This window comes from Eptesicus fuscus, chromosome 9 (genome assembly GCF_027574615.1).
Source record: "Eptesicus fuscus isolate TK198812 chromosome 9, DD_ASM_mEF_20220401, whole genome shotgun sequence".
Taxonomy (NCBI): Eukaryota; Metazoa; Chordata; class Mammalia; order Chiroptera; family Vespertilionidae; genus Eptesicus; species Eptesicus fuscus.
This window is the reverse complement of record NC_072481.1, coordinates 37486160-37514017: the sequence shown is the minus strand read 5'-3', so window position 1 is coordinate 37514017 and position 27858 is coordinate 37486160. Positions and strand designations below refer to the sequence as shown.

At 47.4% G+C, this 27858-nt stretch overlaps 1 protein-coding gene and 2 pseudogenes across 1 annotated transcript; 1 reads left to right on the top strand and 2 right to left on the bottom strand.

Annotated features, from left to right (window-relative positions):
• LOC103284222 (vitamin D3 hydroxylase-associated protein-like) lies at nucleotides 1–27858 on the top strand. Its single transcript, XM_028142254.2, has 15 exons — nucleotides 1–218; nucleotides 15517–15630; nucleotides 15893–16042; nucleotides 16383–16516; nucleotides 17559–17765; nucleotides 19064–19104; nucleotides 19534–19658; nucleotides 20571–20696; nucleotides 21445–21542; nucleotides 21835–21934; nucleotides 22400–22443; nucleotides 23194–23233; nucleotides 23643–23751; nucleotides 25518–25663; nucleotides 27507–27858. Exons 1-15 carry the CDS (start codon nucleotides 21–23, stop codon nucleotides 27633–27635), a joined length of 1761 nt encoding a protein of 586 aa, XP_027998055.1. The 5' UTR covers nucleotides 1–20; the 3' UTR covers nucleotides 27636–27858.
• Nucleotides 5133–7843, bottom strand: LOC129150179 (NF-kappa-B inhibitor-like protein 1; annotated as a pseudogene).
• Nucleotides 8959–9559, bottom strand: LOC103284223 (60S ribosomal protein L15-like; annotated as a pseudogene).

The window sequence follows — 27858 nt, the reverse complement described above, 5'->3', positions numbered from 1 at the left end:
GATACATCCACACAGGCCCCATGATGCTGGAGAAGCTATTGCTGTCTTACCCCGTGCTGGGGCTGCTACTGCTGACCCTGCTGGGGGCTGCTCTGCTGGCAGCTGCCCTGCTTTCCAGGCAGCGTGCTCCAGCACGGAACAAGATCCCCAGGGCACAGAGGCGCAGGGAGGTGGCGCTGCAGCAGATGGCAGCCCTGGCACAGCGTCTCCGGGAGCAGGTGAGTAGACATCAATCCCTGAAGCCCCCAGCCTCAATCCCAACAGGTGGGTCCTACCTCAGGACACACCCCTCTCATGGCCTCATCCCCTTCAGAAGACAGGGAGCCTGTGGGGACAGTCCCCCATTCCAGGTCTATGCTAGATCTTTGTGTCACCAGTTCCTTCCCATTTATGTTCTTTGAGCCCCTTGAGGTTGGGGGCAGTGTGTTTTCTCTGTTCTCCTAGTGGCTCAGTAACATGGTGGTGTGCGCGTGGGCTATTTGTTGAAATAAAATAAACTGATGGAGAAACTGGAGGCAAGAGGCCAGGCCTCTTTCAGCTCCAGACCACCCCTAAACTCCACTGAGACAGGAACCCTGGTCTACATATTCTCCCTCCTGTCAGCCACCTCATTAGGTTTTGCATATGTTTGCTGAGCACCTGACAGATGCAAAGCACAGGGGGTCACTGGAGATGGGCTCCTCCCAGGACACTATGTAACTTAAAAGAGGGTTTTAACAGCCTGGATGGGGTTATTTCACAGCATTGTGACAACCATTGTAACTGGGATTCACAGGTGAAGTAACTGAGCCCTGGGTGTGTCAGCAAAGCCAAGCTAGAGTGGTCGACAGAAGGGTGGGAAGGAGGGGCATAGAGACAAGTTCACACTGTGCTTTGCGTTTGCTGTATGGCCTGGAGGATGTGACAGCCCCTTCTGGGCCTTGGGCTCCCTGACTGCTCAAGGAAGGGTGGGCTCGCAGTATCTTAGGGTTCCCAACTTTGGTTGATGGTGGTGGTCTTCCTTTGGACCCTGGGATTGGGGGTTGGCGAGAATGCCTGAGGTACTGTCCCCGTGATCTGGTATTCCTGAGTGTCCTCTGCCATCCCCTGGACAGTGATTGATGGCCCCAGTGGGCAGCTTCTCTGCTGGAGCTGCTGCAGTTCCTGAGAATGTGTATTAATATTAATTGGGGCTAATTAGTTGGATGAATCAATCTGCCCCTAGAGAGCAGCTGCCCCTCCTTGGCTGATGGGGGAGGAAATCTAGGCTAATGGGGTTGCTGTGGCAAGTCAGCATGATGGAGAGGGTTCCTGTGTGCATGTGGTGACCGCATCTGTGTGTGGTGTTGGGTTTAGGTTCCTTTACTGCTAACACTAGGGCCTGCCTGTGTATGCCTCCTGCTGGTGAGTTATTGTGTGCTGCTTGTGTTTGGTTCTATGCCTGTGGTGTGTGTGTCTGGCTGGGTGTGTATGTGTCGTGTTACTGGTTTGGGGTGTATATCTAGATATGTTTGGGTCTGAATGTTTGATTGAGTGTGTTTGTTTGTGGTCATATGTCTGATGTGAAAGATTCTGTATGTGTCTGGACATCTGGATAGTATACATGTGGGCATCTGGAATATATACCTATTGGTCTGGGTACCTGGTGGGGCTGTGTGTGTGTCTGGTTGGCTGGGGGAGTGGAAAGGTTTGGGTGAGGTCACCCATGGAGTTTCCAGCCTTCCCTCAAGGCTACAGGCTCTCATTGCCTATTCTCACCACAACAAAGCTATTACAGGTCTGTCCTGGGCACCTTCCTAGTTGGGTCACTCCTTCGTCAGGGATACCCTCAAGGCCTCATATGTCCAGCTTTATGTCCCAGGGAGGTGGGAGGCTGAGACATAGGCAAACCCTCGTAGGGTTCAAACATACCCAATTCAGTTCAGTTTAGCAACATTTCACAGATGGCTCCTGTGGTCTTGTTTTCTGCTGAACTCTGGGACAGAGATCTGATGTCTGACTCAGACTTGTCTTAAAAATGTTCTCACTCTGGTTTGGGTGTAGTGGAAACAGAGCTGTGCCAACCATGATGGGAAGCAACTCAGCCGAATGTGGTGAAAGCCAGATGCCTGTGGAGCTGTGGGACTTGGCAGGAGGAGTGATTTGCTCTTTGTGGAGCAGATCATTTGGGGAAGGCTTCAAAGAGCTGAGCCTTGAAAGACGTATAAGAGTTTTCCAAAAGGAAGAAAGAACAGGATAGGTGATGCCAAGCAGAGAAAAGCCTGAGATAAGGCACTGTTTCTATAGAACACATAGAAAAGGTTTGTAAGGTCCACTGAGGTAAGCAGACAAGCTACTCATTTTGAAGGCTGCTTACCAGGAGGCTCTGATCACTTAAGGGGAAATTGGCTGCCCTGAGGGTTGAGGATTTTTACCATAGTAAGCATATTTAACCACCACTTTGGAAAGATTAATAATAAATCAATATGCTAAAAACTTTAAAATATATATATTTTTTTATTTTCAAACCATGATAGAAGGCAGCTCCAGGTGAGTGTGGAGAAGGCAGACATCCACTGGGCTGGAGGTGTGATTTGTTCTAAACCAAACTATATATTAAAACAGCTTAAAAGTGATAGAAGTTGAGGCTCAATTCTTTCATCAAATGATTCTAACAATTTCCAAATAATTTCTTGATTTTTAAAAAAACTTGTGAGGATCTTTTGATGTGGCTATCATCTTTTGAAGATGTCTCTCTCTTTCAAAGCTCTCCCGGTAACTGAGAGTCATTAGGTGACTGGCAATCTCATTAAGCAGAGACCCTTCTTCCTTCTCCTCCTCCTCTTCCTCCTCCTCTTTCTTCTTCTCTTTTTAGAAATAAATGAGAAAGATTAACTCAAGGATATGAAAACTGGAGATATAACTAGGCAAAAACCCAGAAGTGTTTACGAAAAAGAATGAAAAGTTGAGTTCTTATAGTAAAACTAGAGGCCCGGTGCATGAAATTCATGCATGGGGGGGGGGTCCCCTCAGCCCAGCCTGCACCCTCTCCAATCTGGGACCCCTCAAGGGATGTCCAACTGCCTATTTAGGCCCGATCCCAGTGGACAGTCGGACATCCCTCTCACAATTCAGGACTTCTGGTTTCCAACCACTTGCCTGCCTGCCTGCCTGCCTGCCTGCCTGCCTGCCTGATTGCCCCTAACCGCTTCTGCCTGCCAGCCTGATCACCCCCTAACCACTCCCCTGCCAGCCTGATCAACGCCTAACTGCTCCCCAGTCAGCCCAATTGTCCATAACTGACCTCCCCTGCCAGCCTGGTCACCCCCAACTGCCCTCCCTGCAGGCCTGGCATCCCCCCAACTGCCCTCCCTGCAGGCCTGGTCACCCCTAACTGCCCTCTCCTGCAGGCCTGATCACCCCAACTGCCCTCCACTGCTGGCCATCTTGTGGTGGCCACCTTGTGTCCACATGGGGGCGGCCATCTTTGACCACATGGGGGCAGCCATCTTGTGTGTTGGAGTGATGGTCAATTTGCATATTAGGTTTATATTAGATAGGACTAGAGTCCCGGTGCATGAAAATCACACATGGGGTGGGTCCCTCAGCCCAGCCTGCAATGACACCAGTGTCCCACACCCCAGCCAGCCTCTGGCCAGAGGCCCACCTGCCTGCCCTTTCTCCCTCTGAGTGCTGGGGTATTCAGGACACTGGGGCTCATCACCGGGGCGACGCCGCTAGTGTCCAGCACCCCGGCTGCTTTGGGCGCCACCATCTTTGTGATGGAGTGATGGTTAGTTTGCATATTACCCTTTTATTAGATAGGACTAGAAGCCCAGTGCACGTAGGGTCCCTAGCTGCCGCCAGCTGGGTACTCCCTCTCCTCAGCTCCTGCGCCACCACTGGGGCCTCCCTCCCTTCCCCTGGCCAGCCCCGCCCCCTGGTCAAACTCCCTGAAGAACTCCCAGTGGAGGGGACAATTTGCATACTATGCTTTTATTATATAGTAAGTGCATTCTTGAGAATTATCAGTCCTGCATTCTTAGCTCTATTATTGGTCCAGGATGGTTATCAGTCAGATGTCAAGTGATCTGGATGACTGATGGCAGGTGGTCTGGAAGGTGCACACCAAGAGGTCTGGTTACATCCAGTGCTCTGGATAATGGATGTCAGGTTAATGTCTACATGAGTCCTGCAGAGATAATCAGGGGGTTATCTGGAGATCTGATGTATGTCCAGGCACTGATGCAGGACTGGAAAATTCAGAAGTTTAAATTCCCAGGCTAATTAAAATGAGAAGAGAATCACTTCCTCAGCTTATTTGACTTTAGTATTTAGCAGTTGGACTATGCTGAGTCCATTTTACCTCTTTGCTTTTTCCTCGGGACCTGGAAGAGAGATAGGACTGAGAAGCTAGAGGGGAGAGATGGCGTCGGGTGTGGATCACTGGTTGCCCAAGAACTGAGAACTCAGGTTACATAATTTGGCTTTCTGCCTACTTCCCCTGTTTATATTTTAGCAACTGAAATTTCACTCTCCCACAGGGCTCTTCCTCCATCCATTCTGCTTCTATCCCCTGACCTCCCAGCACCTACTTATGGCCCCCATTTCCAGCTTCCCTAACCCAGACTATCCAGTGGCTCAGCAAAGGGAAAGCCCTGTCTGTGCTGGGGAAGGAGAGAGAAACTGGTTTCATTCCTTTTTTTTTTTTTTTTTTGTCTCTGTTCACATTCATCTCTCAGTGTAGAGTGGAGTAGTGGAGTAGACTGGAGGGCAAACTGGGCTTTCTGAGGACCAACCTTGCGGGTGGTCTCCAGCTGAGGGCATGTGTTAGTGTGTGTGCGGGTCACAGGTGTGTAGGAGCTGTGGGTTTTGGCAGGCGGGGTGGGACAGGAGATGTCATGGATGTGAAAACCACAGCAATGGAAAAGAGGAGGAGATACCAGGGATGAGGTGTGGAACCAGGCCTTATTAGGAAAGGGCAGAGTCAAGGAGCAGTGGTGGTGACTTGTACTCCCCACCCCAGCTCCTTACAAGTTTCACTCCCACCCACATCCTCTGCTATGCAGCATCAGCCTGGTCCTGGTCCTCATCATCCCCATCCCTGATTGGGCCCTTTCTGCCACCCTGCCTTTAAGGCTGTGTCCCAACAGCTTCTCCTTGTTTCCCTGAGGTCACTTGAGGGCCTCCGTATGGTGATTCAGGACTTGAGAAAGAATTGTCACCTTTCCCAGCACACAACCCAGCTTCCAGATCTCAATCTGGCTCTGGAATCACTGTAGGAAGCAGCCAGGGTGCCTCAAGTACCTCCTTAGAGCCCCCTGTTCCTCCCCAGGTGGGGGCGGGGGCTGGCCATCAGGGCTGCAGCCATGGCCTCCCAGTCCTCTCCCCCAGGGCAGGGCCAGGACACGTTACCAAAGTGCCAGAGGCTGCCCCTCCTTGCTTGTCTGGAGTGCTGGGCCCTGGGCTCTGGGGCCCTGTGAGCCTCCTGTGCCTGCTCCTAGGCCCGCTGGTCTGGCTCTTATGCAGTTCCTCCTCCTTGGCCCTTGGCTCACTCTCTAAGGAGCCACTGGTCCTCCTCCTGCCCTCAGCCTGTGGGGATGCCAAGGTCCCTTTGCCTCCGGCTGTTGCTGGCACTTCTGGGCATGTTCCCAAGCCAGGTGATCTGACCAGGCTGAGAAGGACTCAAGTTCCTGGGCCTCATGGGAAACATCGTTTGGAGCTGCCCAGTCACCTCCTGCCACTCATCTTCTAGCTGTCTCTGCAGCTTCTGTCTCCACTCATGCTTCCTATGCACCTCCTCTTCTTCCTCTTCAGTAGAATCCCAGGGGAGTCCCCAACTCAGAATTTTCCTAGGGGTCTCCCCATTCTTATTCTTTTATTTAAAAGTTTAAAAAATATATTTTTATTGACTTCAAAGAGGAAGGGAGAGGGAGAGATAGAAACGTCAATGATGAGAGAGAATCATTGATCGGCTGCCTTCTGCACACCCCACACTGGGGAATCGAGCCCACAACCCAGGTATGTGCCCTGAATCATGACCTCCTGGTTCACAGGTCAATGCTTAACGACTGAGCAACACCAGCTGGGCTCCCCCTTCTTATTCCCATAGTAGAGGGACAGCAACTCAGTGTAGGCATCAGGGCCCTGATGGGTGGCAGTGTGTGGCACCGTGTTCCCGTGGCCGTCCTGGTAGGCAGGATCAGCACTGAGCCAAAGAAGCAGGCAGAGGGCAGGGGCATCATGGCAGGCACAGGCCCGGTGCAGTGAGGGGTGGGGGGAGAGAGGGGCTGTCTAGCATCTAATTTCTACATCAAGGCCTGGATGTTGCTGGAGGAGGGTGTGGGCCAGACAAGTACCTAAGGAAGCACACTGTCTAGGCACTAGCAGGGGGAAGTGGAAGTCTAAGCAGACTTTCAACGTGAATGATCTCATTCCTTGGGTTGAGTTCTTGCTCAGTTTCTGCGGAACCAGTAGCAATTACACCCACAATTTGCTAGCTCTCCTAATGCCCTCTGAGATTTTACATAGTCAACATCTCTGTTGACAGTGAACTCATAAACATTTTCATGAGGATCATATTAAATTACTTTGATCCTAATCTTACAGGCCTCAGTGAGAAGTTGTGTAACACTATAGTTAAGGGTGCTGGGCTGCCTGTTTGACTCCTGACTCTGACACAGGGGTGGACAAAAATAGGTTTACAGTTGTGAGTACATGAACATAGATTACTCTTGTATTATTGCCTACTAATTATTGTATTACTTTCCATACAAACAACTTTAAACCTACTTTTCCTACCCTGTATATTTTAAATAATTTCTCTGTGCCTTAACTTCCTCATATCTACAGTGGGGATGATGATTATAATGATAATATTCAAGTTAATAAATGTTTACAGTTAAGCACTCTATGTGAAAATTCTCACTTTCGTAATCAAACTAATGTTGTCTTTGATGAGTGGTCATTTAGTAAGTCAATGAATTTGATCTATCCGATGGAAGTGACACTCAACGAGGTTGGTTGAAAAGGTGTGGTTGGGCCTCTCCCATCCTCTCCAGGTCACCAGTGCGCCTTCCGAGGGGGCAGAGGAATAGTCCCAACAGACAGACACCTGTAGGGGCCCTCAATAGGATCTGGTGGTTTGCTCTCTCCACCTCTCCTCAGCTCTCTGAAAAGCTGCCACTTTGCCCTAGCTGGTTTGGCTCAGTGGATAGAGCGTTGGCCTGCGGACTGAAGGGTCCCAGGTTTGATTCTGGTCAAGGGCACATACCTGGTTTGCGGACTCGATCCCCAGTAGGGGACGTGCAGGAGGCAGCCCATCAGTGATTCTCATCATTGATATTTCTATCTCTCTCTCCCTCTCCCTTCCTCTCTGAAATCATATTATATGGGCCTCCACTTCCACCAGTGGCCATGTAAGGACAACTGCAGGGGAGCTCTAGCCTCAGGGTTTTAGATGGACACTGGGTACTTGCCCATAGGGGTGCCACCAGGGGTATCATCTCTCTAGGTAGATATGTAGGAATCGGGGCTCACATTCAGTGTTGGTGGTGAGCCTGTGGACTGGCAGTGAGTGCTGGGGTGGTCCCTGGTGGATCCTATTGAGGATCCTTAGGGCTGGGGAGCAGGCCAAGAGGTGGGCACAGGTTGGCCCTCCACAATCCCTGAGGGAATCAGAGGTTGTGCCTGGAGGGCCCCCATGGGCTGAGCATTAACCCTTTGCTGCTGGACTGTGAGGAGTCCCAGGGGAGGGGCTAAAGCAGCTGGGGTTGTGGTATGCTCAGGGGAGTGAGTTTTTGCTAAGTGACTCAGAAGGATTTCAATATTTTAGCCACAGTGCAGCTGTGGGGATGCGTTCTACATGAATGTTCACCCTGTCCATGCCTGGGCCCTCCTGAAAATTCTTGTGGCACACAGGCTGAGGAGTTATATTTAAAATTTTTTTTTAATTTTTCAATTACAGTTGATGTTATTATATATATTATATTTTCAGGCATACAACCCAGTGATTAGACATTTATATAACTTTCGAAGTGATCACCCTGATAAATCTAGTACCCATCTGACACCATACAGTTATTACAATGTTATTGACTATATTCCCTGTGCTGTAACCTTACATCCCTATGACTATTCTGTAACTACAAATTTGCACGTCTTTATTCTTTCACATTTTTCACCCAGCCCCCCAAACCCCTTCCTATCTGGCAACCATCAAAATGTTCTCTGTATCTATGAGTCTGTTTCTGTTTTGCTTGCTTATTTTGTTTTTTTAGATTCCACATATAAGTAAAATCATATGGCATTTGTCTTTGTCTGACTTATTTCACTCAGCAACTACCCTCTAGGTTCATCCATGTAGTTACAGATGGCAAGATTTCATTCTTTTTTGTGCCTGAGTCATATTCCATTGTATATATGCACTACTTCTTTTTTTATCCATTCATCTATTGCTGGACACTTAGATTGCTTCTATATTTTGGCTATTGTAAATAATGCTGCAATGAATGTATAAATGCATATGTCTTTTTGATTTAGTGTTTTGGGTTTCTTCAGACAAATACCCATAATTAGAATTGCTGGACCCTTTTTTGTCTCTTGTTTTAAGCTCTATTTTGTCTAAGTATTGCTCCCCCAGCTTTTTTTTTTTTCCATCTTCATGGAAAATCTTTTCTATCCCTTTACTTTCAGTCTGTGTGTATCTTTTGATCTGAAGTGAGTCTTGTAGACAGCATATGCAAAGGCCTTGTTTTGTTATCCATTCAGCCACCGTATGTCTTGATTGGAGCATTTAATCCCTTTGAATTTAAAGTAATTGTTGATAGGTATGTATTTATAGCCATTTTATTTTTCATATTTTTTTATATTTTCTTTTTCATCTTAAGAAGACCTTTAACATTTTTTGTAATACTAGTTTGGTAATAAACTCCTTGAGCTTTTTTTTTTTTTCTGTCATAAACTGGTTATTAGCTAAGAGTTTTACAAACAATATTTATATTAGAGGCAACAGTGGAGCTGGAGAGTATTATACTTCCAAGCTGCAGGGTGAGAACCACCAATAATGTGGTGGGACTTGTGGCCCTTTCTAGGGCAGGACTCTTGCAGCCTGCAGATGTGAGCCCTCATATCTCCCTGTGCTTGTGGGCTGGTGTGGTGACTCACTTGGTGCCAGGATTCCTTCTGATAGCCTGATGGAATGAAATAAGGATAACCTCAAAGAATTTATACACGTGGAATCTTTACCAACCCAGTAAGAACCCAGGACTCTTAAAGCCCCACAGTGGCATCCAGCTCACTCCTCAGCAGGAGGCTGAAGGTTGTGAGAAATCTTTAGCTGGTTAACACCATGATGGAAAGGCTTGCTGTAGGTCCCACCCTTAGGAACTGGGTGTTTGAGGACACCATGGCTCACATGACATAACCTGCTTGGCTTTGTGTCACAGCCTACATGCTTTATCAGGCTGAGTGGGGTGAGGCTGGGAGCCCTGTGGAGTGCAGAGAGCTGACAGTACTGCCAACAGCACACCCTAAGAAGAAAGTATGTTACATAGGACTGATTCTTCTTCCATAGCTCCTGGATGCACTTGTAAAAGCCCATTCTGCTTACCTGATGGCTATAGCCTTCTTTTACTTTTTCTTATCTGGGAAGCTCTTTATCTGTTCTTCAATTCTAAGTGATAGCTTTCCTGGGTACAGAAATCTTAGTTGTAGGTCCTTGCTTTTATCATTTTGAATATTTTGTGCCAATCCCATATGGCCTGCAAAGTTTCTGTTGAGAAATCAGCTGGCAGTCTTAAGGGAGCTCCCTTGTAGATAACTAACTGCTTTTCTCTTGCTGCTTTTAATATTCTCTCTTTGCTCAGCCAGTGTGGATCAATGGTTGAGCATTGACCTATGAACCAGGAGGTCATGGTTTGATTTCCCAGTCAAGACACATGCCTGGAACTTGGGCTCCATTCCTAGTAGGGGGCATGCAGGGGGCAGCTGATTGATGGTTCTCTCTCTTCCTCTCCCTTCCTCTCTCTGAAATTAATAAAAACATATATTTTTAAAGATTCTCTCTTTGTCTTTAGCGTCTTTAGCCTTTTGTATTTTAATTATGATGTGTCTTGGTGTAGGCCTCTTTGGGTTCATCTTATTTGGGACTTTCTGTGCTTCCTGGACTTTTATGTCTATTTCCTTCATCAGGTTAGGGAAGTTTTCTGTTACTATTTTTTCAAAAAGGTTTTCAATTCCTTGCTCTCTCTCTCCTCCTTCTGGTACCCCATAATGCAAATGTTGGTTTGCTTGAAGTGTCCCAGAGACTCCTTACATTATCCTCATTTTTAAAATATGTTTTTTTATTGATTTCAGAGAGGAAGGGAGAGAGCGAGAAAGAGATAGAAACATCAATGATGGGAGAGAATCATCAATCAGCTGCCTCTTGCACACCCCCAACTGGAGATTAAGCCCACAAACCATGCATGTGCCCTTGACTGGAATTAAACACGGGACCCTTCAGTCTGTAGGCCAATGCTCTATCCACCGAGCCAAACCAGCTAGGGCAATCCTCATTTTTTACATCAAAATTACAACTAAACTACAGAACAACCATCATTCAGAACCACCTAAAATCTGGCTGAATGTAAGTCCTATGATTCTTGAATTAAAAAAGAAGCCACATAGAGACTGGTAGGAGGGGCTGAGATGCTGAACAGACTGGTCCTACACTCATATGTGGCAGATAAAAATTGGGAGGGATATCTTGGCTGCAGAGGCCCCCATGAGGAGGGAGGGGTCCCAGGCCCCCCAGTCCAGGGTTATAATACCAGAAGAGAAGTTCCCATAACTTCTGGCTGTAAAAATCAGCAGGTATTGTGACTCAGGGAGACAGAAGGCGGCTGGAATCCCTAGCGGTTCCGGTTAATGGGCCTGTGCATGGACTTACTTGGACTCACTCCTTTAGAGCTCCAGCACTGGAGCAGCAGCTTGAAATGCACCAGAGACTTACAGGGAGGAACTGAATTGTTTGACATCAGGGTGAGAATTGGCAGTGTGTGTGTGTGTGTGTGTGTGTGTGTGTGTGTGTGTGTGTGTGTGTGTGATCTTTCTTCCAGTCAGAAATACTGGCAGAAAACATTATTTCTTTGATAAGCCACACCCCCACTACTCCCACCCCTTCCCCCCCAGCACAGAGCTGTCAGGCTGATGCCATATCTGAGACTCCATCAATCTGCCTCACATTGTTTGCCCATCCCCTGGTGATTCCCCACTCTACCCAATTTTCAACCCCATCCAAGCTGTTTCCAGTGGCTTTTCCATGTGAATGGCCTGTCTTGGCTCATGCTTCATATTTTCCTAAAAATCTATCAAACAAGTAGCATCTGGCTTCAGTGTGTCCCATACATCTCACTAAGTGGCCCCAGGCCTGCCTCTAGCAATAGCTGGCCTTGGTTCGCAGCTTGGCCTCAACTGGACACCTCCAAGCTCAGCAGCTATCTGCAGTTCACTTTGTAGCTCATACCAGGTGGCTCCGGGCAGAACACAGGTGGAGGCCCGAGAGCCAGAGTACCCAGTGGACAGCTTGAGACCATATTGAAGCATCACCACCCAACTACCTCCACAAACAACACACTCAAGGGGTGGACTCAGTGGGCACAAAGCCCTGATGAAGTAAGTCCTGCTCTGTTGAGTGGCACAGCTGATCCTCCACAGTGGTCAGAGGTCATTGTCAGTGGTCACAGCCAGTCTTTGCTTGATTGACCTTGGGAAAATCCCTCCCATTGATGAGTCAACAACAATCAAGGCTCAACTATAAGAGAAGGTGTACACAGCCCACATGGGGGGAGCACCTCAAGTGCCCCGCTTGGTTGATCAGAGAGGCTGTGCCACTGGACTCTACAGAACATCTATTACATCAGGCTACTCTACCAGGCCTGGGAGATGTAGCAGCTTTATCTAATACATGGAAACAAACACAGGGAGGCTGACAAAGTGAGGAGACAAAGAAACATGTCCCAAATAAAAGAACAGAACAACACTTCAGAAAAATAACTAAACAAAATGGAGACAAGCAATCTACTAGATGCAGAGTTCAAAACACTGGTTATAAGAATGCTCAATTAACTTAGTGAGAACTTCAAAAGCATAAAAAAGAACAAATCAGATGTAGAGAGCACCTGGGAAGGCACATGACCATTTCTTTAATTATTGTCAGCTGAATCCAGTGGAGTTGGCAGAGGCAGGTGTGTTGTCAGCTTGACCTTCAGCTCAGGCGCCAGGGGGTGGGCTTCATTATCTAAATCCAGCCAAGCACCAGGAACAAACGTGATTATCCAGGCCCACCCCGAAGTGATGATTACAAAGAAGCCATAAGAATGTATATAATCTCCTTTGTCTTGGCTTTAGTAAAACTTCCTGGTATTTTGCTGTATAAAATAAACACGCTGTATCAGCTCTGGGTCACTGTCTCTCCATCAGAGGACAGCTGTCCCACCCGGCCCCAGCTTTTTCCTTCTATCTCTGTGTCTGTCTCTTTCTTTCATTTTCTCAATCCCCCATCACCTCTACTCAGGAACCAGACTGCTCTCTAGCTGCGCTGGACGCAGAAAAAAGAGAAATATTTATAATCAGAAATGAAGGATACACTAACTGAAATGAAGGATAATTTACAGAGAATCAACCATCTAAAAAAATTAGGATAGTGTACAAATACTCTGGGACAACTTCAAGCATTCCAGTATTCACACCATTGGGGTGTCACAAGGAAAAGAGAGAGAGCAAGAAATTGAAAACCTATTTGAAAAAATAATGACAGAAAACTTCCCTAACCTGGTAAAGGAAATAGAATAAGATGAAGCCAAATGCCCACACCAAGACATATAATTAAAATGCAAAAGGTTAAAGACAAATAATTTTAAAAGCAGCAAGAGAAAAGCAGTTAGTTACCTACAAGGGAGCTTCCATAAGACTGTCAGTTGATTTCTTAACAGAAACTTTGCAGGCCAGAAGATATTGGCAAGAAATATTCAAAGTGATGAAAAGCAAGGAGCTACAATCAAGATTACTCTACCTAGCAAAGCTATCAGTTAGAATTAAAGGACAGATAAAGAGCTTCCCAGTCAAGAAAAAGCTAAAGTAGTTCATTACCACCAAATCAGTATTACGAAATGTTAAAGGGTGTTCTTGAAGAAGAAGAAGAAGAAGAAGAAGAAGAAGAAGAAGAAGAAGAAGAAATGAAAAAAGATAAGCAATAAAATGGCAATAAATACATATCTATCAATTGAATCTAAGAAAACAACAACAAAATAAAAGAACAAGCAGAAGAGAAACAGACTCAATAGATACAAAGAACATTTTGATGACTGCCAGGTGGGTGGGGTTGGGGGATGGGTGAAAAAGGTGAAGGGATTAATAAGTACAAATTGGTAGTTATAGAATAGTCATGGGGATGTAAAGTGCAGCATAGGGAATATAGTCAATAATATTCTATTAACTATGTATGGTATCAGATGGGTGCAAGATATATTGGGATGATCACTTAGTAAGTTATGTAATGCCAATGTAAGAAGTATCCAAACCTGTAAGAATTTTTATGAGTTTATTTGAGCAAAACTGACGACAATTGCTGGGAAGAAAAATCTCAATGGATTGAGAAAATGCTCCAGAGAATGGCAGTTTTGCATCCTATTGTTTACATTACAATCAAAAGAGGAGGCATAAGGAGAGTTTTATAAAATTCATTGGTGACAGATTAGGGAGGCGGAAGAAAGCAAAGTGGGGAAATCTATGGGATTGGATAAAAAAGTTAAATGAAGAGACACATTCTTCTTTTACATTGGTGGGTAGAGGAAAGTTAATAATTAACATTTATAGCACATAGAGTGGTATGCGGGGAACAAGATAACAATGAGGGAACAAAGATACCCTGTCCTTGGGCTCTGGTGAGAGATTGTGCCTTGAGGAGTCTGGAAAAAAGGAATTACTCAGACATTCCAAAGGTATCTTGGATACAAAAAAGACAATAGATAGGCTCATTTAAGGTAAAGAACACCTTTTTGTCAAGGAATATATGGGCCTAGGACTTGACAACCCTCCACAGCTCACTTTCAGTTAATAAGTTTTAATTTCAGACCATAAAGCCAGTAGAGGGTAATGGTGAAGCTATAGATGACTTGGGTTTAAGTCCAGGCTCCCTTACCTTGTGCAAGAGAGTTAACCTCTCTGTGAGTCAGTTACCTTCATTGGTGAAATGGAAATGATAATAAGAATGCTTGTCCAGGGGTTTTTGTAGGATTTAATAAATTGGTGCAGGCAAAATATTTAAAGATTAACACATTGGTGTATCTGAAAATGAACTCATGTTATATGCTTACTTTGAAAGCCTTATAAACCACACTGACGAGAATGGTGTTGCAACTTTATTCTGAAGGCAATTGGGACTTATGGTCAGATTTAGGTTATATAAGATCTTAAAAGGATCACCCAGGTTGTAGTGAAGAGATTGAGCTGGAGGGGAAGAGACTTGAGGCAAGGGGTCCAGTGAGGAGGCTGTTGAGAAAACCGAGAAACACAGAAGGTTCTAGACAGGAAGGAGGCTGTAGAGTCAGAGGTGGGAGATATGAAGGAGGCAAGAACACTTATTGGTAGTATGTATTGCTAAGGGAGTGGTCACTGGGGTCCTATTGCCTCCATGGGGGGATGACTCAGCAAGCATGTGGATCCAGGCTCTGCTACTTACTAGCTGTGTGTCCTTGGGCAAACAGTGCTCTCTCTCTGTCCCTCAGGGTCTGGACTGGGGCTGAGGACTAAGGGAAGACAACTTTGCCTTCCTGAATGTCTGCTGTGCTCTAGGGCCTTGTCATGTCATACTTGCCCCTGACAGGAGTCCTGAGGGGCTAGTGTCAGGCTTTCCATCATTCCCTGAAGGACCCAGCTCAGAACAGCTGGGGGGCCTGTCTGTGGTCATCCTACATGACTGAGTAATGACTGACTTCTAGTCCTTTCCTCTCTGAGGACACCTAGGCCATGGCAGGGGAAGGGGCCCACCCTGGCTTATCCAGTTGACCCATGGTGTGGTCAAGGCTGGGTCCCAGCTTTCTTGCCAGTCATGCTAGACTCTTGTCCTTTCCCAAGGTCAGATCAGCAGGGATGGGAGGACTAAATAAGAAGGAAATGTGGGATGCTGGATTGCTCCCCTGAAGGCAAACCACACAGAGCTGAACCTCATTTTCATAACCCCTGAGTCTCAAGATATGCATAAAATGTCACTCCCACTCCAATTGTGCCCCTTCTGAATAGCAACACTAGGGGTAGGCTCTCCTCTGTGCCACGCCCTGGGCTGGACATTGGGGAAGCAGAGACAGAAGAAAATATCTGTTTCCTGTAGGTCTTTCATGCCAACCTAGAGACAGACCAATAAATGTTTTTAATGCTAAGGATGAGCACAGGGATAGATATGTACTGAGCACATGTGCATGTGTACCATGGAGTGTATGTGGTGTGATGTTGAGTGTGTGGGAGTGGGTCTGAATGAATCAGTCTTTGATATCTGTCCTTCCCACCTCATTTCCACAGGAGCCAGGCCTGGACCCCAAGCCCATCCTGGAGCTGCCCCTGGTGGAGCTGGCTCAGAAGTTGCAGGCGGAAGAGCTGAGTCTGGAGAGTGTCCTCTGTAGCTACTTGGAGGAGGTGGGGTTAGGGATCAGGGTCAGGACTTAAACCTGCCTCTGGGCTGGAGTGGGGAATGTCACCTGTCATTGTTCTACTTAGAGGACTTGGAGGGCAGATGGAACTTTGGTGCTGCAGGTAGCTTGGGAGTGTGCTCATGCTACGGTCATCTGTCACTCTCATGCTGCTCTGAGTCAGGGTGGGGGGAGAGGCTGTGGTGACTGAATGTTCTGTCCCTGGCCTCAATGTGAGCCCTTACCTGGTTTCCCTCGATGTTGCTCAGGCGCTAAAGGTGCACCAGGAGTTGAACTGCCTGACAGATTTCCTGGGAGAATGTGAGGAACAACTGCAGGCATTGAAGAAGCTCAAGAAGAGTGACAGAGGCCTTCTCTATGGGGTCCCCATGAGTCTCAAGGACCCCTATAATTGCATGGTGAGTCCTGGGGTGTATATGCTCAGGTATAAGTATGTGTGGGTGCACACATGCCACTGAGCCTGTGAATATCTGAGTGTGTGACATGGGCAAGTTACTTAGTCCAGGATGCACAGCTAGAAAGTGGCCAATGGGGACTGAATCCAGCAGCTGGGTTCAAACCCAAGCCCAAACTCTTAACCACCATGTTCTTCTGCCACCTGTGAATCCAACTAAGGTGGGGCATTGACTCAGAGGGTGTGAGAATGGATGTGGGTGGGGTCGAGTGGAGAAGAGAGTCTGTTCACTGTGTGATTCTACACTAACCCCAAGGACTGGAATTAATGTCACTTCCCTGCAGGACCATGACTCTACATGTGGCCTGGCACAGTTCCTGGAGAAGCCAGCGGCCAAGGATGGGGTCCTTGTGAAAGTGCTAAAGGCCCAGGGGGCTATTCCCTTCGTTAAGACCAACATTCCCCAGACACTGCTCAGGTCTCTGAAGTGGGCAGGCTGGGGCTGGGGCTGGGGCTGGGGCCGGGGCCAGGGCTGGGAGGCTGGAGCTGGGGAGGGGAATGGGGCTGGGGCTGGGGCTGGGGAGGGGACTGGAGCTGGGGCTGCGAAGGGGCTGGGGCCAGGCCCAGGACTGAAACAGCACCTTAAAGTCCTGATTTAGAGTAGAGGGTGAAGTGGGAATCAGTCATGCAGACCTCAAGAGCGAAGGTTCTTGGGCAAGTCTTTGTACCCGCTGAGCTTCAGTTTCCTCCTCATGTGTGGGTTCAATGGTCTCTAAAGGCTCCTGGGCTTGGAGGTTCTATCTCTAATTGTTCTTATCTTGTATTCTCTCCTCTCCATTCATCCTTTAGTGCAGGCATCCTCAAACTACGGCCCGCAGGCCACATCCGGGTGTTTTTGCCGTTTTGTTTCTTTACTTCAAAATAAGATATGTGCAATGTGCATAGGAATTTGTTCATAGTTTTTTTAAAACTATAGTCCGGCCCTCCAACGGTCTGAGGGATGGTGAACTGGCCCCCTGTTTAAAAAGTTTGAGGACCCCTGCTTTAGTGTATCCAGTAAAAAAAAAAAAAAAAAATTTAAAAATTGATTTTAGAGAGAGAGGGAGAGAAACATTGATGTGAGAGAGAAGCATAGATCAGTTGCCTCCTGCACACACCCTATCACACACCCTATCACACCCTGATGGAGGACTGAACGTGCAACTTGGGTATGTGCCCTGACCAGGAATCAAATGTGCAACCTCTTGGTGCAGGGGACAACACTCAACCAACTGAGCCACACTGGCTGGGGCTAGCATGTCCATTTTTCTGACACAGAGCTGTGGGCTCCTTGCTCCTTATTTTAGGAGGTGTGATTGGTATCTGCTATGGGTCTTTCCTGCAGCAGCGGCTTCTCACCTCAGCCCCTGGGAGGAGCTCATGAGTTGAAGCAGCTGTGTGGGCAGCCTCTATGTGGGGAAGGGGCAACATTTCCCAGTTAAACCTTCACCTCCCATCCTCTTTTCTTCTGCATCCCTCAGCTTTGACTGCAGCAACCCCATCTATGGACAGACCCGGAACCCTTTTAACTTAAAGAAGACCCCTGGAGGGTCCTCAGGGGGTGAAGGAGCTCTGCTGAGTAAAGGGGGTTCCATCCTGGGTATGGGTACCGACACAGGGGGCAGCATCCGCATACCATCCGGCTTTTGTGGTGTCTATGGCCTGCGGACCTCAAGAGACCGCCTCAGGTATTCAGTGGTGGTGCTTGTGGGGGTGGGAAGAGTAGGCTCAGCCCAGCCTAGAGGAATTAGGGGCCTGGGGAACAGAGGGGCTTGCTCTACACATTAACGCTCATTCACTCAGCTTAGTACTAGGGGAAAGTTACATCTTCTGTTCAGTTTAGTACTAGGGGGAAGTGGTGTAGGAGGGTTTCAAATAACTCTTGCCTCAGCCACAGCTAAATATACCATGTTTGTTACAGGTGGCAGTGGAATAGACCTTCCACTCATTCATTAACTCATTAGTTCATTAATTGAATCATCTTACATTTATCCATTTACCTACACTTTCTCTTATTCATTCATCAATCCATCCATCCATTTATCCATTTATCCATCCTTCATCCATTTATCCACCCATGTAGTCACCATCCCAGTCTCTATCCATCAATTTCACCATTCATCTACCATTTAAGTTATTTAACAAATATTGAATATTTGCTCTGTGCCAGATACTGTATGCTAGGTACTTAGGATACATCAATGACTAAAAGAGTCAAATAACCAAGCCCTTGAAAAACTTATACATTCTTCCTTCCATTTGTTTATTCATTCATCTTTTCCATCCATCACACTCATCTACCCATCCATCAATCCATATTTGCCTTCATTTGCATCTATCCATCCATCCACTCATCTTTCAACTCCACTCTGAGTACCTACTTTATGGTGACCCCTGTTTTGACCCTCTCTTAGAGCCCCAATCACTTTCTGACTAAGCCATTTGGATGTCTAACAGGGGCAGAGGCTAGGTCTCAGACAGTGATTGGCTTAGTCAGAAAGTGATTGGGGCTCTAAGAGAGGGTCAAAACTTGTGGGAACTCACAGAATGAAGCCAACATTTTTTTCACCAGAGATTTATTACTAGTAAAAGCCAAGACTTTGAATTTTCAGAGGCAGGGCAAGGAAAGGGAAGGCATCCTGAAGGAGGCAGTATTTGAGTTTTGTTTTGAAGGATGGACATGCAGAGATGGTATGGAGTCCAGAAGGCTGTATCTGTAAGCAATTAACTGCTTGGAGCAATATGTGTTCATGGAAGAACTAGAAGAGGAAGTTATGGAAGTTGATACTTTAGAGCTTTGAAGGGCAGTCATAGAGATCAGACTTTATGTTATGGGTAATAGTGAGTTATGAGAGAGTTGAAGCAGCTCTTACACCTGTGTGCTGAGCCCTGGGGGAGTGCATTGGCTGGGTGCTCAAGCCTCCTTGGCACCCAGGCCCTTCCCTTCAGGTGCTGACCTGGGCTCTGTGTGGGTGGGGATTTGCAGCTACACAGGAATTGCCTCTGCTGTGAAGGGCAAGAAATCAGGTAAGCTCCCGTCTGTGCCTATTCAAAAACAAACCTGCCAGCCTTTCTCCAAAAGACATTTCACTCAGCCCTGATCTCAGATAGATCAGCCCCACTGGTGATAAAGGCATCTGGGAGAAGGGACTTCATGGCTTCTGCCTGGCCTCCCCTAGTCCAGTGATTCTGCCCCACTGAGAAGTGCTTTCTGTTATCTAGCTTTAATCTTTCCTGTTGGTTTCTTGATGTTCTGTCCCAGATGAGATTCTCCCTCCAGGCACCAGAGCTGCTTTGGCAGGTTTATCAACTCCACCTGTCCTCAGTCTTTGACCCAGAATGGCCCCATGAACTCTTCCTTTGACCCTGATCATGGCCCTGGGCCCCACCCTCTGGGGCCAAGCAGTGGGGGGTCCCCAGAGCAGAAAGGATGCCTCCTTCCCCTCTGCTGTGCAGTGGCCACTGTGGCTGGCCCCATGGCCCGGGATGTGGACAGCCTGGCGTTGTGCATGCGAGCCCTGCTGAGTGAAGAGATGCACCGGCTGGACCCCACTGTGCCTTTCATGCCCTTCAGAGAGGAGGTAAGCCGGGTTGGGGAACAGACCTGGAGGGCTCCTTCCTATCCCCTCCCCTCATTCCTCATTGACCTGTCTACAAACCCCTCTGAAGATCTCATTTCCTAGCCCAAGGTGCAGCAAGAAAGTTGCCCACATGCTCAGTCATGCTCAACTCCCTACACACATCCTGGTATGATCAACCTATTATCATCGTCTGTCATCCATTCTTTGCCTCTGTTGATCTCTCCATCCTTATCCTGTCCTAAAACGTCTTTAGCTTAAAAATACTTGTGTCTGTTCATCTACTTATCTGCCCACCCATTCAACTCCAGCTATCTATTCATCTACCTACTCCTCTATCTATTCAAATCTCTGCCTACCCACCCACTTACCTTCTCTTACATTCACCCACTCACTCATTCATGAATTGATCTACCTATCTGTTCCATTCACCCAGTCACTCACATTCCCATTCACTTCTTTCTTTCTTTTTTTAATCCTCACCGGCGGATATTTTTCTATTGATTTTTAGAGAGAGTGGAAGAGAGAGGAAAAGACAGAGAGAAATATTGATGTGAGAGAAACACATTGATTGGTTGCCTCCTGCATGTGCCCAGGCCAGGGCCTGGACCTGGGAGAAGCCTGCAACTGAGGTATGTGCCCTTGACTAGAATTGAACCTGGGACCCTTCGGTCTGCAGGCCAACACTCTATCCATTGAGCCAAACTGGCTAGGGCCCCATCCATATTTTTCTTATTCCAGGGGGTTCTCCAGAGGACCTAGATCCTGAAAAATATATAGGAAAGCCTATACATGGGTAAGGCCAGCTGTGGCCCAAGGCCCCAGTTTATAAGTCTGGCTCCTGGAGAGAGTGAGATTACCTTGTCCCCAGCCCAATCTCCCATCAGAACCCTACCCATCTCCTCTTGCCCCCAGATATACTCCAGTACCCGGCCCCTTCGAATTGGCTACTATGAATCAGATGGCTTCTCTCAACCATCTCCTAGCATGGCCAGGTCTGTGAGGCTCACCTGCAGACTGCTCCAGGATGCAGGACATGAGGTAGGCTTACTTAGCCCTGGGGAAGGGGAGTGGGTTTTGGGGAGAAGGCTGGACGGGTGAGGAAGCTGGACTGGACCATTCTTGAAGAGAAAGGAAATTATATCTGAGTTCGGGCTGCTGAGATCATTGTGTTTTCCCTAAGCTCCATGGAGAAGATGGATTTGGAGGATGCAGGGATGGAAGGAGGGGGAGGCTCACCCTGTGAGAAAGGCATCACAATTCTTTGCCTTCTCCCTTCAGTGGTGGGGACTCAGGGATTCACTCTTAAAATTCCTTCAGCCTCAAATGACCATAAAGATCTTCCTGTCTTCAAAATCTTCCTCCCCCTCCTCCATTGCCTCTCATGCCCCAGTGGCTTGTCCTGGCTCTGCCTCCCCTTTGAGAACTGCTGGTTGGCCACACATGTACTATGTGATCTTAGACCACTCTCTTAACACCCTGAGCCTCAGTTTTCTACCACACGGGGCAGCTTGAAGATTAAATGAGCTCACATATGTAAAGCATTTAGTATGAGGCTGGGTCACAGTGGATCAGGCAGGAAATAGGGCCTGGTTGAATTCCCATCACATTCCTATGAGAAAGTGAGCATGGCACCCACCCATAGGCCTACCATGCCCTGCTGAGGAGCTGAGGTAGAAGGAGATGAGGAGTGATGTGATTTTCTCTCCTTAGATCCTGATGGATATGGAGAGAAAACAGGGCTGGGTGGGGAAAGCCCCAGGCCCTGACTCAACCTCTGTCTCCACAGGTCATTCCCTTCTCCATCCCCCGGATAGAGTATGCCATAGAACAGCTCTACACAGGGGGTTTGTTTGCCGATGGAGGGGCCACCCTTCTCGAGAAGCTGTACGTTTGTTGGGACTCAGACATGAACCATGGTGGAAATGGGGTGGGGAAGGGGACCTGTGGGCCTGGATTGGTGGGATGCCAATGGCTAATTGTGTGACCTTAAGTCATCTATTCAGGCCTCATTTTCAGAATGTACATGTTCCAGGTTGGTGGTGGTGTTAAGAGAAGTGTTTCTTTGGGTCTGACCTCCCTCTGTGGCTTATCTATAGAGGGGGAGTTGGGTGGGTATGGGAGTCGGTCCATGACTGAAAAGCTGTAACTGACCAGCTGTATGCCTGTGGTTCCTCAGTGAGGGAGACATTGTGGACCCCTGCATGAAGGCATTAGTCACCCAGCTCCGCCTGCCAGACCTGCTGAAGTGTATCTTGGCCAGGATCCTGAAGTACATAGTGAGTGTGGGCCTAGGATGGGGAGGGATTCAGAGGGGGTGAGGCCCAGAGAGGAAGAAGCTCAGATACGGGGGGAGGTTGACTCAAGGAGTGGGGTAGAGTCAGAGAGGAGCATGAGATCCAGAGAATGTTGGTGGCTCAGAGCTGGATTCAAGAGGAAGAGGAGCTAAAAGAAGGGAATAGAGGCCAGAACAAAGGAGTGTTCTCAGGCAGGGGAGGAAGCTTCAGAGAGGCTCTGATAGGGGGAGGACATCTTAGAGAGAGGAAGGGGTTTCACAGAAAGGGAAGGGGATTTAGAGAGGGGTGAGGGCCTAAAGGGGGCTCAGGGCTGTGTGAGGTGGTAGTGGCTTATGAAGGACTTGAGGGCTCCATGATAGAGTTGCTCTTCCTGGACCCTCGCCCAGGGCAGGTTGGCATTGGCCTGTGGTTTCTGAACTTGGTGTCCCTCTCTCTCCTTATCTCTAGGAGCCCCGAACTGCCCAGAGTTTGGAAATGATTCGTGGAGTGAAGTGAGTAGTTGAGTCTCTTCAGGTTCAGCTCGCCAGGGTTTTGCATGGGGTGGTGATAACTGAGTGAGGGGCATGTGGTTAGAGTTGGTGTTCACTAGGGCAAAGGCAATTTAGACTTTGGGATCTAATTAGGGTTTTAGAGTCATGCCTGACACTGGGTTAAATTTAGACCTTTGAGTGGGTTTGGGATTGGGATTTGATTTGGAGTTAAACTCTGAGTTTAGGCTAGAATTGGGTTAGGTTGTGGTAAAAGTTTGGGTCTGAATTGAGGTTAGATTTGGGCTGGGGTTGAAGTTGGTTTGAGTTGGAATTGGGGTTAAGGTTGGAACTGGCATGAGGATGTGGGTTGAAGAGAATTCTGATTTGGGCTTGGGTTTGCTGTTGGGCTTGGTCTGGTGGGGCTTGGAGTGGAGTTGATTTGCTGGTTGTAATTGGGGTGGAGTAACCTGAGGGCTGACCTGGAGCCTCACAAGTGAAGAAAGAAACTATAGTTGTGGGGGGCACTTCTGAGTCCTTGTGGCTGGTGGTGGTAGTGGGGTATTGACCAGAGGATGTGTACTCTTGGGAACATTGGACAGGCAAGGTGTCTTGGTGAGGGGACAAGACACAGGGATATTCCCAGCCCAGCAGCTGATGTGCAGCCTGCACTGAGGCTAGGCCCTGCCACTTGGGCATCATGCCCCATTCGTATAAGAGAAGATCCTCCCAATCTGACCTTTGGACTTCCCAGTGTCTTCCTCATTCCTCCAGGACACCCAAGAAACTGTGGGAGCAGCACACAGCAGTGCAGGTGATGTATGCCTGGCAAGACCTTGAGGGACTGCTGGATCAGGGGCAGCAGAAGCCTGGTGGTGACAGGAGTGGCCAGACAGGGGGCAGAGCTCTGTCCTGACCTGCAGGGGAAGCCTGGTTAGACCTGGATGGGAAGGCATAGTGACCTATGAGGTTAATCTAGTCCATCTCTCTGGGGCCTGGATTATATGTTGTCCCCAAATCACTGTAGTCTGAGACTCCCCTTCCTATCCCTTTACCTTAGCCCCTGGTAAGACCCTGACCATTCCCAGATATCTCAGTCTGCATCTCATAGCTTGGGAATTCTTCCTGGTGCTTAACCCAACCCAGCCTGGCAGCACCTGACCTTATCCTGCAAACAGTGACCTCTGCTGGTCTTATCCCTCCTGCCCCTGTTGTTGCTGCAGGAATATCAGCAAGAGTTCATAGACAAGTGGAGGTCCTTGGACCTGGATGTGCTGCTGGCGCCAGATCTGGACCCTGCCTTCTATATAGGCTATCCCGCCAAAGCATCAGGTGAGAGGACACTGGGTCCTGCTGGGTTAGACAGGGAGTCAAGTACTTCTGAGTCCTGCCATCGCCTATGTGACCTTGATCTTTATTTTTATTCACCTAAAAACATTTTTCTCTCTTAAGTCGAGATAAAATTCAGGTAGCATAAATTCACCATTTTAAAGTGTGTGATTTAATGGTTTTAGTATAATCAGAATATCATGCAACCACCACCGCTATCTTACTCCAGAACATTTCCATCACCTTAAAAAGAAATATTGTACCTGTTAGCAGACACTGTCAATTTCCATTTGCTTTAAAAATGAACTTTTTAAAGTGAATTTCCATTCGCTTTAAAAATGAAAAAAGCACAAATGCTCCTCAACTTAAGATGGGGTTATGTATCAATAATCCATTGTAAGTTGAAAATATCTAAGTCGAAAATGCATTTAACCTAGTGAACATCAGCTTAGTTTAGCTCAGGGGTCCTCAAACTTTTTAAACAGGGGCCAGTTCACTGTCCCTCAGACCATTGGAGTGCCGGACTATAGTTTTAAAAAAAACTATGAACAAATTCCTATGCACACTGCACATATCTTATTTTGAAGTAAAAAAACAAAATGGCAAAAACACCCGCATGTGGCCCGCGGGCCATAGTTTGAGGATGCCTGGTTTAGCTGGTTTCTGCTGAATATGTATAAGTAAAGTAAAAAAAAAAAATGTAATCAAGCCATCATAAGTTGGGGACCATCTGTATAACCTACATGCAATAAAATTCACAGAGTGCAATTTAATGAATTTTAACAAATGTATATAGTGGCATCACCACTACCATAATAAATACATAGAATATTTCCATCACTGACCAAAATTCTCTCATGTCCCTTTGCAATTTTTCCTAACCTCACCCCCCACAACCACTTAATCTGCTTTCTCTCACTATAGAAGGGCCTTTCCTAGGATTTCATATAAACAGAATCATAAAATATGAGGCTTTTGTGTCTGGCTTTTTTCACTGAGCATGTGCATTCACTCTTAGCATGCTTTGTGCTGCCCCATTTCTAGAGGTGTCTGCAGCCCAACCCACCTGAAATGCAGGCCTGAGCATAGGGCAGTGTCTGAGGTATCACTGGGTCTCGTGCCCAGAACAGGTACAAGTGTCAGAGGTGATGTCAATGCAGAATGAAAACCCACCTCAAGCCTGGAGCCCTCTCCCCTGGGTCCCCCGCAGTGGCTGCCCAAAGGCGCACCTACACTGTGCTCCGCTCTCTGCTGTCCTCTGTAGGCATCACTACCACTTCTGCGATGCTCAGTCCTTGCACACAGGTGGCTGTTGCCATGGAGAAGTCTTTTCAACTCAGGTTTGCACTGCACACGCCAGCCATCTTGAAGCCTAGTGTATTGGAGGGCATGAGCTGAATCTCTGACACTCACCAGCTGTGCAGCCTGTGAAAAACCATCTAACCTGTCTGGCACCTGGGTTTCTTCATTTGTACACAGGGAATAGTGATCCCCATTCGCAGGGGTGGAGAGGATTCAGAGAATCAGCAATGTAGAGAGGCCAGCACAGTGCCTGGCACTGAGTAAGGCTTGGACAATGGGGATTCTCCTTCCCCCCACCTTTCGGGAAGAGCAGAGAGTGTTTGTCAGGTGATTCCTGGGGCTATTTCAAGCCCACAGGGATGCAGTTCTGGGAAGGATCCGAGGGAGTGCTTACTCACATCACTTTCTTCCCCACCTGAGTCTTTGGGAGTTGGTGATTTCCTGGGCTAACCTGGATCTTCCTACAGAGAGCAGCTCTTACAACAGCCTGTACAATGTGTTGGACTTCCCTGTTGGCGTGGTGCCCGTCACCACCGTAACACTACAGGACGAGGAGGAGCTGGCCTTCTACAAGGGATACTACGGAGATAGTAATGACAGAAACTTCAAGAAGGTCAGTGTCCCTCTCCTTCCCTCTCCCCCAGGAGCACAGACCAGTACTGATTCTTGCCTCAATCCCTGCGGATGGGTGAGGGCAGGGTGGGATGGGTCTGGGCATTCCCAGGGTTTAGCCTTTATCACTTCTGCTAAAGGGATAAAGTGTCACCCCCATCCCTGAGGACACCCATTTAAGCTCCAAGTCATCCTCTGTCCTTGTCGGGGGAGAATACTTTATGAAAACAGTGGTCTACTCGACACCTCTGCAAGGAAAGTCCGATCCAGAGGCAGGGAGGGTGGATCAGGGCGAAGGCCCCGGGGTAGGAGCTTACTGTGAAACCACTGGACACTGCCCTTCTCTGGGCCTCAGTTTCTTTGTCAGAAAAAAAAAAAAAGCGAGAATAAAAAAAATCTACTTTGCAGAGTTATGTTAAAGGTTAAATCAAAAAAGACTGAGGCAATTAGTATAAGGTCTTGTATGTAGGAAGTGTTCAATAGATGCTACTATTATTAATTCAGAGGTGACTTACCAAAAGGAAATGTTTCTATGGGCCTATTTAATGCAGGGTCTAAAATAACAACGCTGACTTGGGTGAGAGAGAGAAAGAGAGAGAGGGAGAGAGAGACTGACTTTGAAAAGTATGCATGTGTCTGAGTAAGACATCAAGCAACTATTTTTCTGGAAATTATTTTATTTTATTTTTTACTTACTGATTTTAGAAAGAGAGAAGAAGGGGAGAAAGAGAGAAACATTGATATGTTCTTCCATTCATGCATTCATTGGTTGATTCCTGAATGTGCCCTGACCTGGGATTGAACTCGCAACCTTGGTATACAGATGACACTCTAATCAACTGACCTACCTGGCCAGGACTGGAAATTGATTTTAGTGGTAGAGTTACCCAGTGGAACTGCTGAGAAAGTAATAATAATTACACTATCTAATGTGTCTTGAGCTCTGACTCTGTTCCAGGAGCTGTCTGAAAGTGATATATATAGTGCAGCCGTAGTGGCTCAGTTGGTTGAGTATTGTCCTGTGCACCAAAAGGTGGCCAGTTTGATTCCTGGTCAGGGCACATACCTGGGTTGCAGTACAGGAGGTAACGGAGACAACTGATTGTGTTTCTCTCTTACATAGTTGTTTCTCTCTCTCCCATCCTTTCTCTCTCTCTCTCTCTCTCTCTCTCTCTCTCTCTCTCTCTCTCTCAAATCAATAATATATCTTCAGATGAGGATTAAAAAAAAAAAAAAAGACAGGCATTCACACCAGATGGCCATTGTTGTGTTGGCTCCTGTCATTTTTTTTATTTGACAATCTAAGAGAAAAGGGGTCAGTGCCCCTGACTAAATAGTCAGGTATTGCATGCTTTAAAAATTCTTGCTGCATACTAGTGTGCTGGAAAATTGCTGTCAGAAAGCAATGAAAACATGTTCAAATTCCTACAATTATGTTTGGATTTCATGGCAGGCACTCAGGCTCAGCCCCCACGTTCCTGGGCCTGTGTTTGGAGTCAAGGCACCTCTTTCACTGCAGAAGCATAACTAGGCTCTGGATCAGGGACTTGCACATTCTTCTTTGCTGTGCTAAGAACATTGGCTGGATACCTGGTTTTATATTCCATTGTTATAGTCAGCTCTTTGCACAAGGAACAAGTTTTACCCTGGAGAGTTGTAGACAAAGAACAATTTTTCCAGAGCTGAGGAAGCCTGGAACTCTGAGATCCAGGAAATCTCTATCTTAATATGGACTAGAGATGAGATATTTGGATTAATGCATACCTACGGGAGGTGAGGAAGGGTGGGCAAGGGGCTTGTGAGCAGGAAGCAGGCTCTGATTTACAGACACTCTCTCTGCGCAGGCGGTGGAAGGATCCGTGGGGCTCCCAGTGGCTGTGCAGTGCATCGCTTTGCCATGGGAAGAGGAACTCTGTCTTCGGTTCATGAAGGAGGTGGAGACCTTGACCAAGAACCAGAGGAAACCCAAATGACAAGCCATTTCTTCTGGAGACCTTCCTACATCCTTATCCAAGTCTGCTCCCGATGCCCCTTCCTTCTCATGAATACCATATCCACCTCCTATCTCCTCCGGGAAGCCCACCATATTCCTTTTCCTTGTAGTTTTTTCTGTCCTCGTAGGTGCTTCATCCGTGGACTCAGAGCCACTCAAGATGGAAATCAGGGTGAAGGGCTTAATAAACATTTCTTACTGGC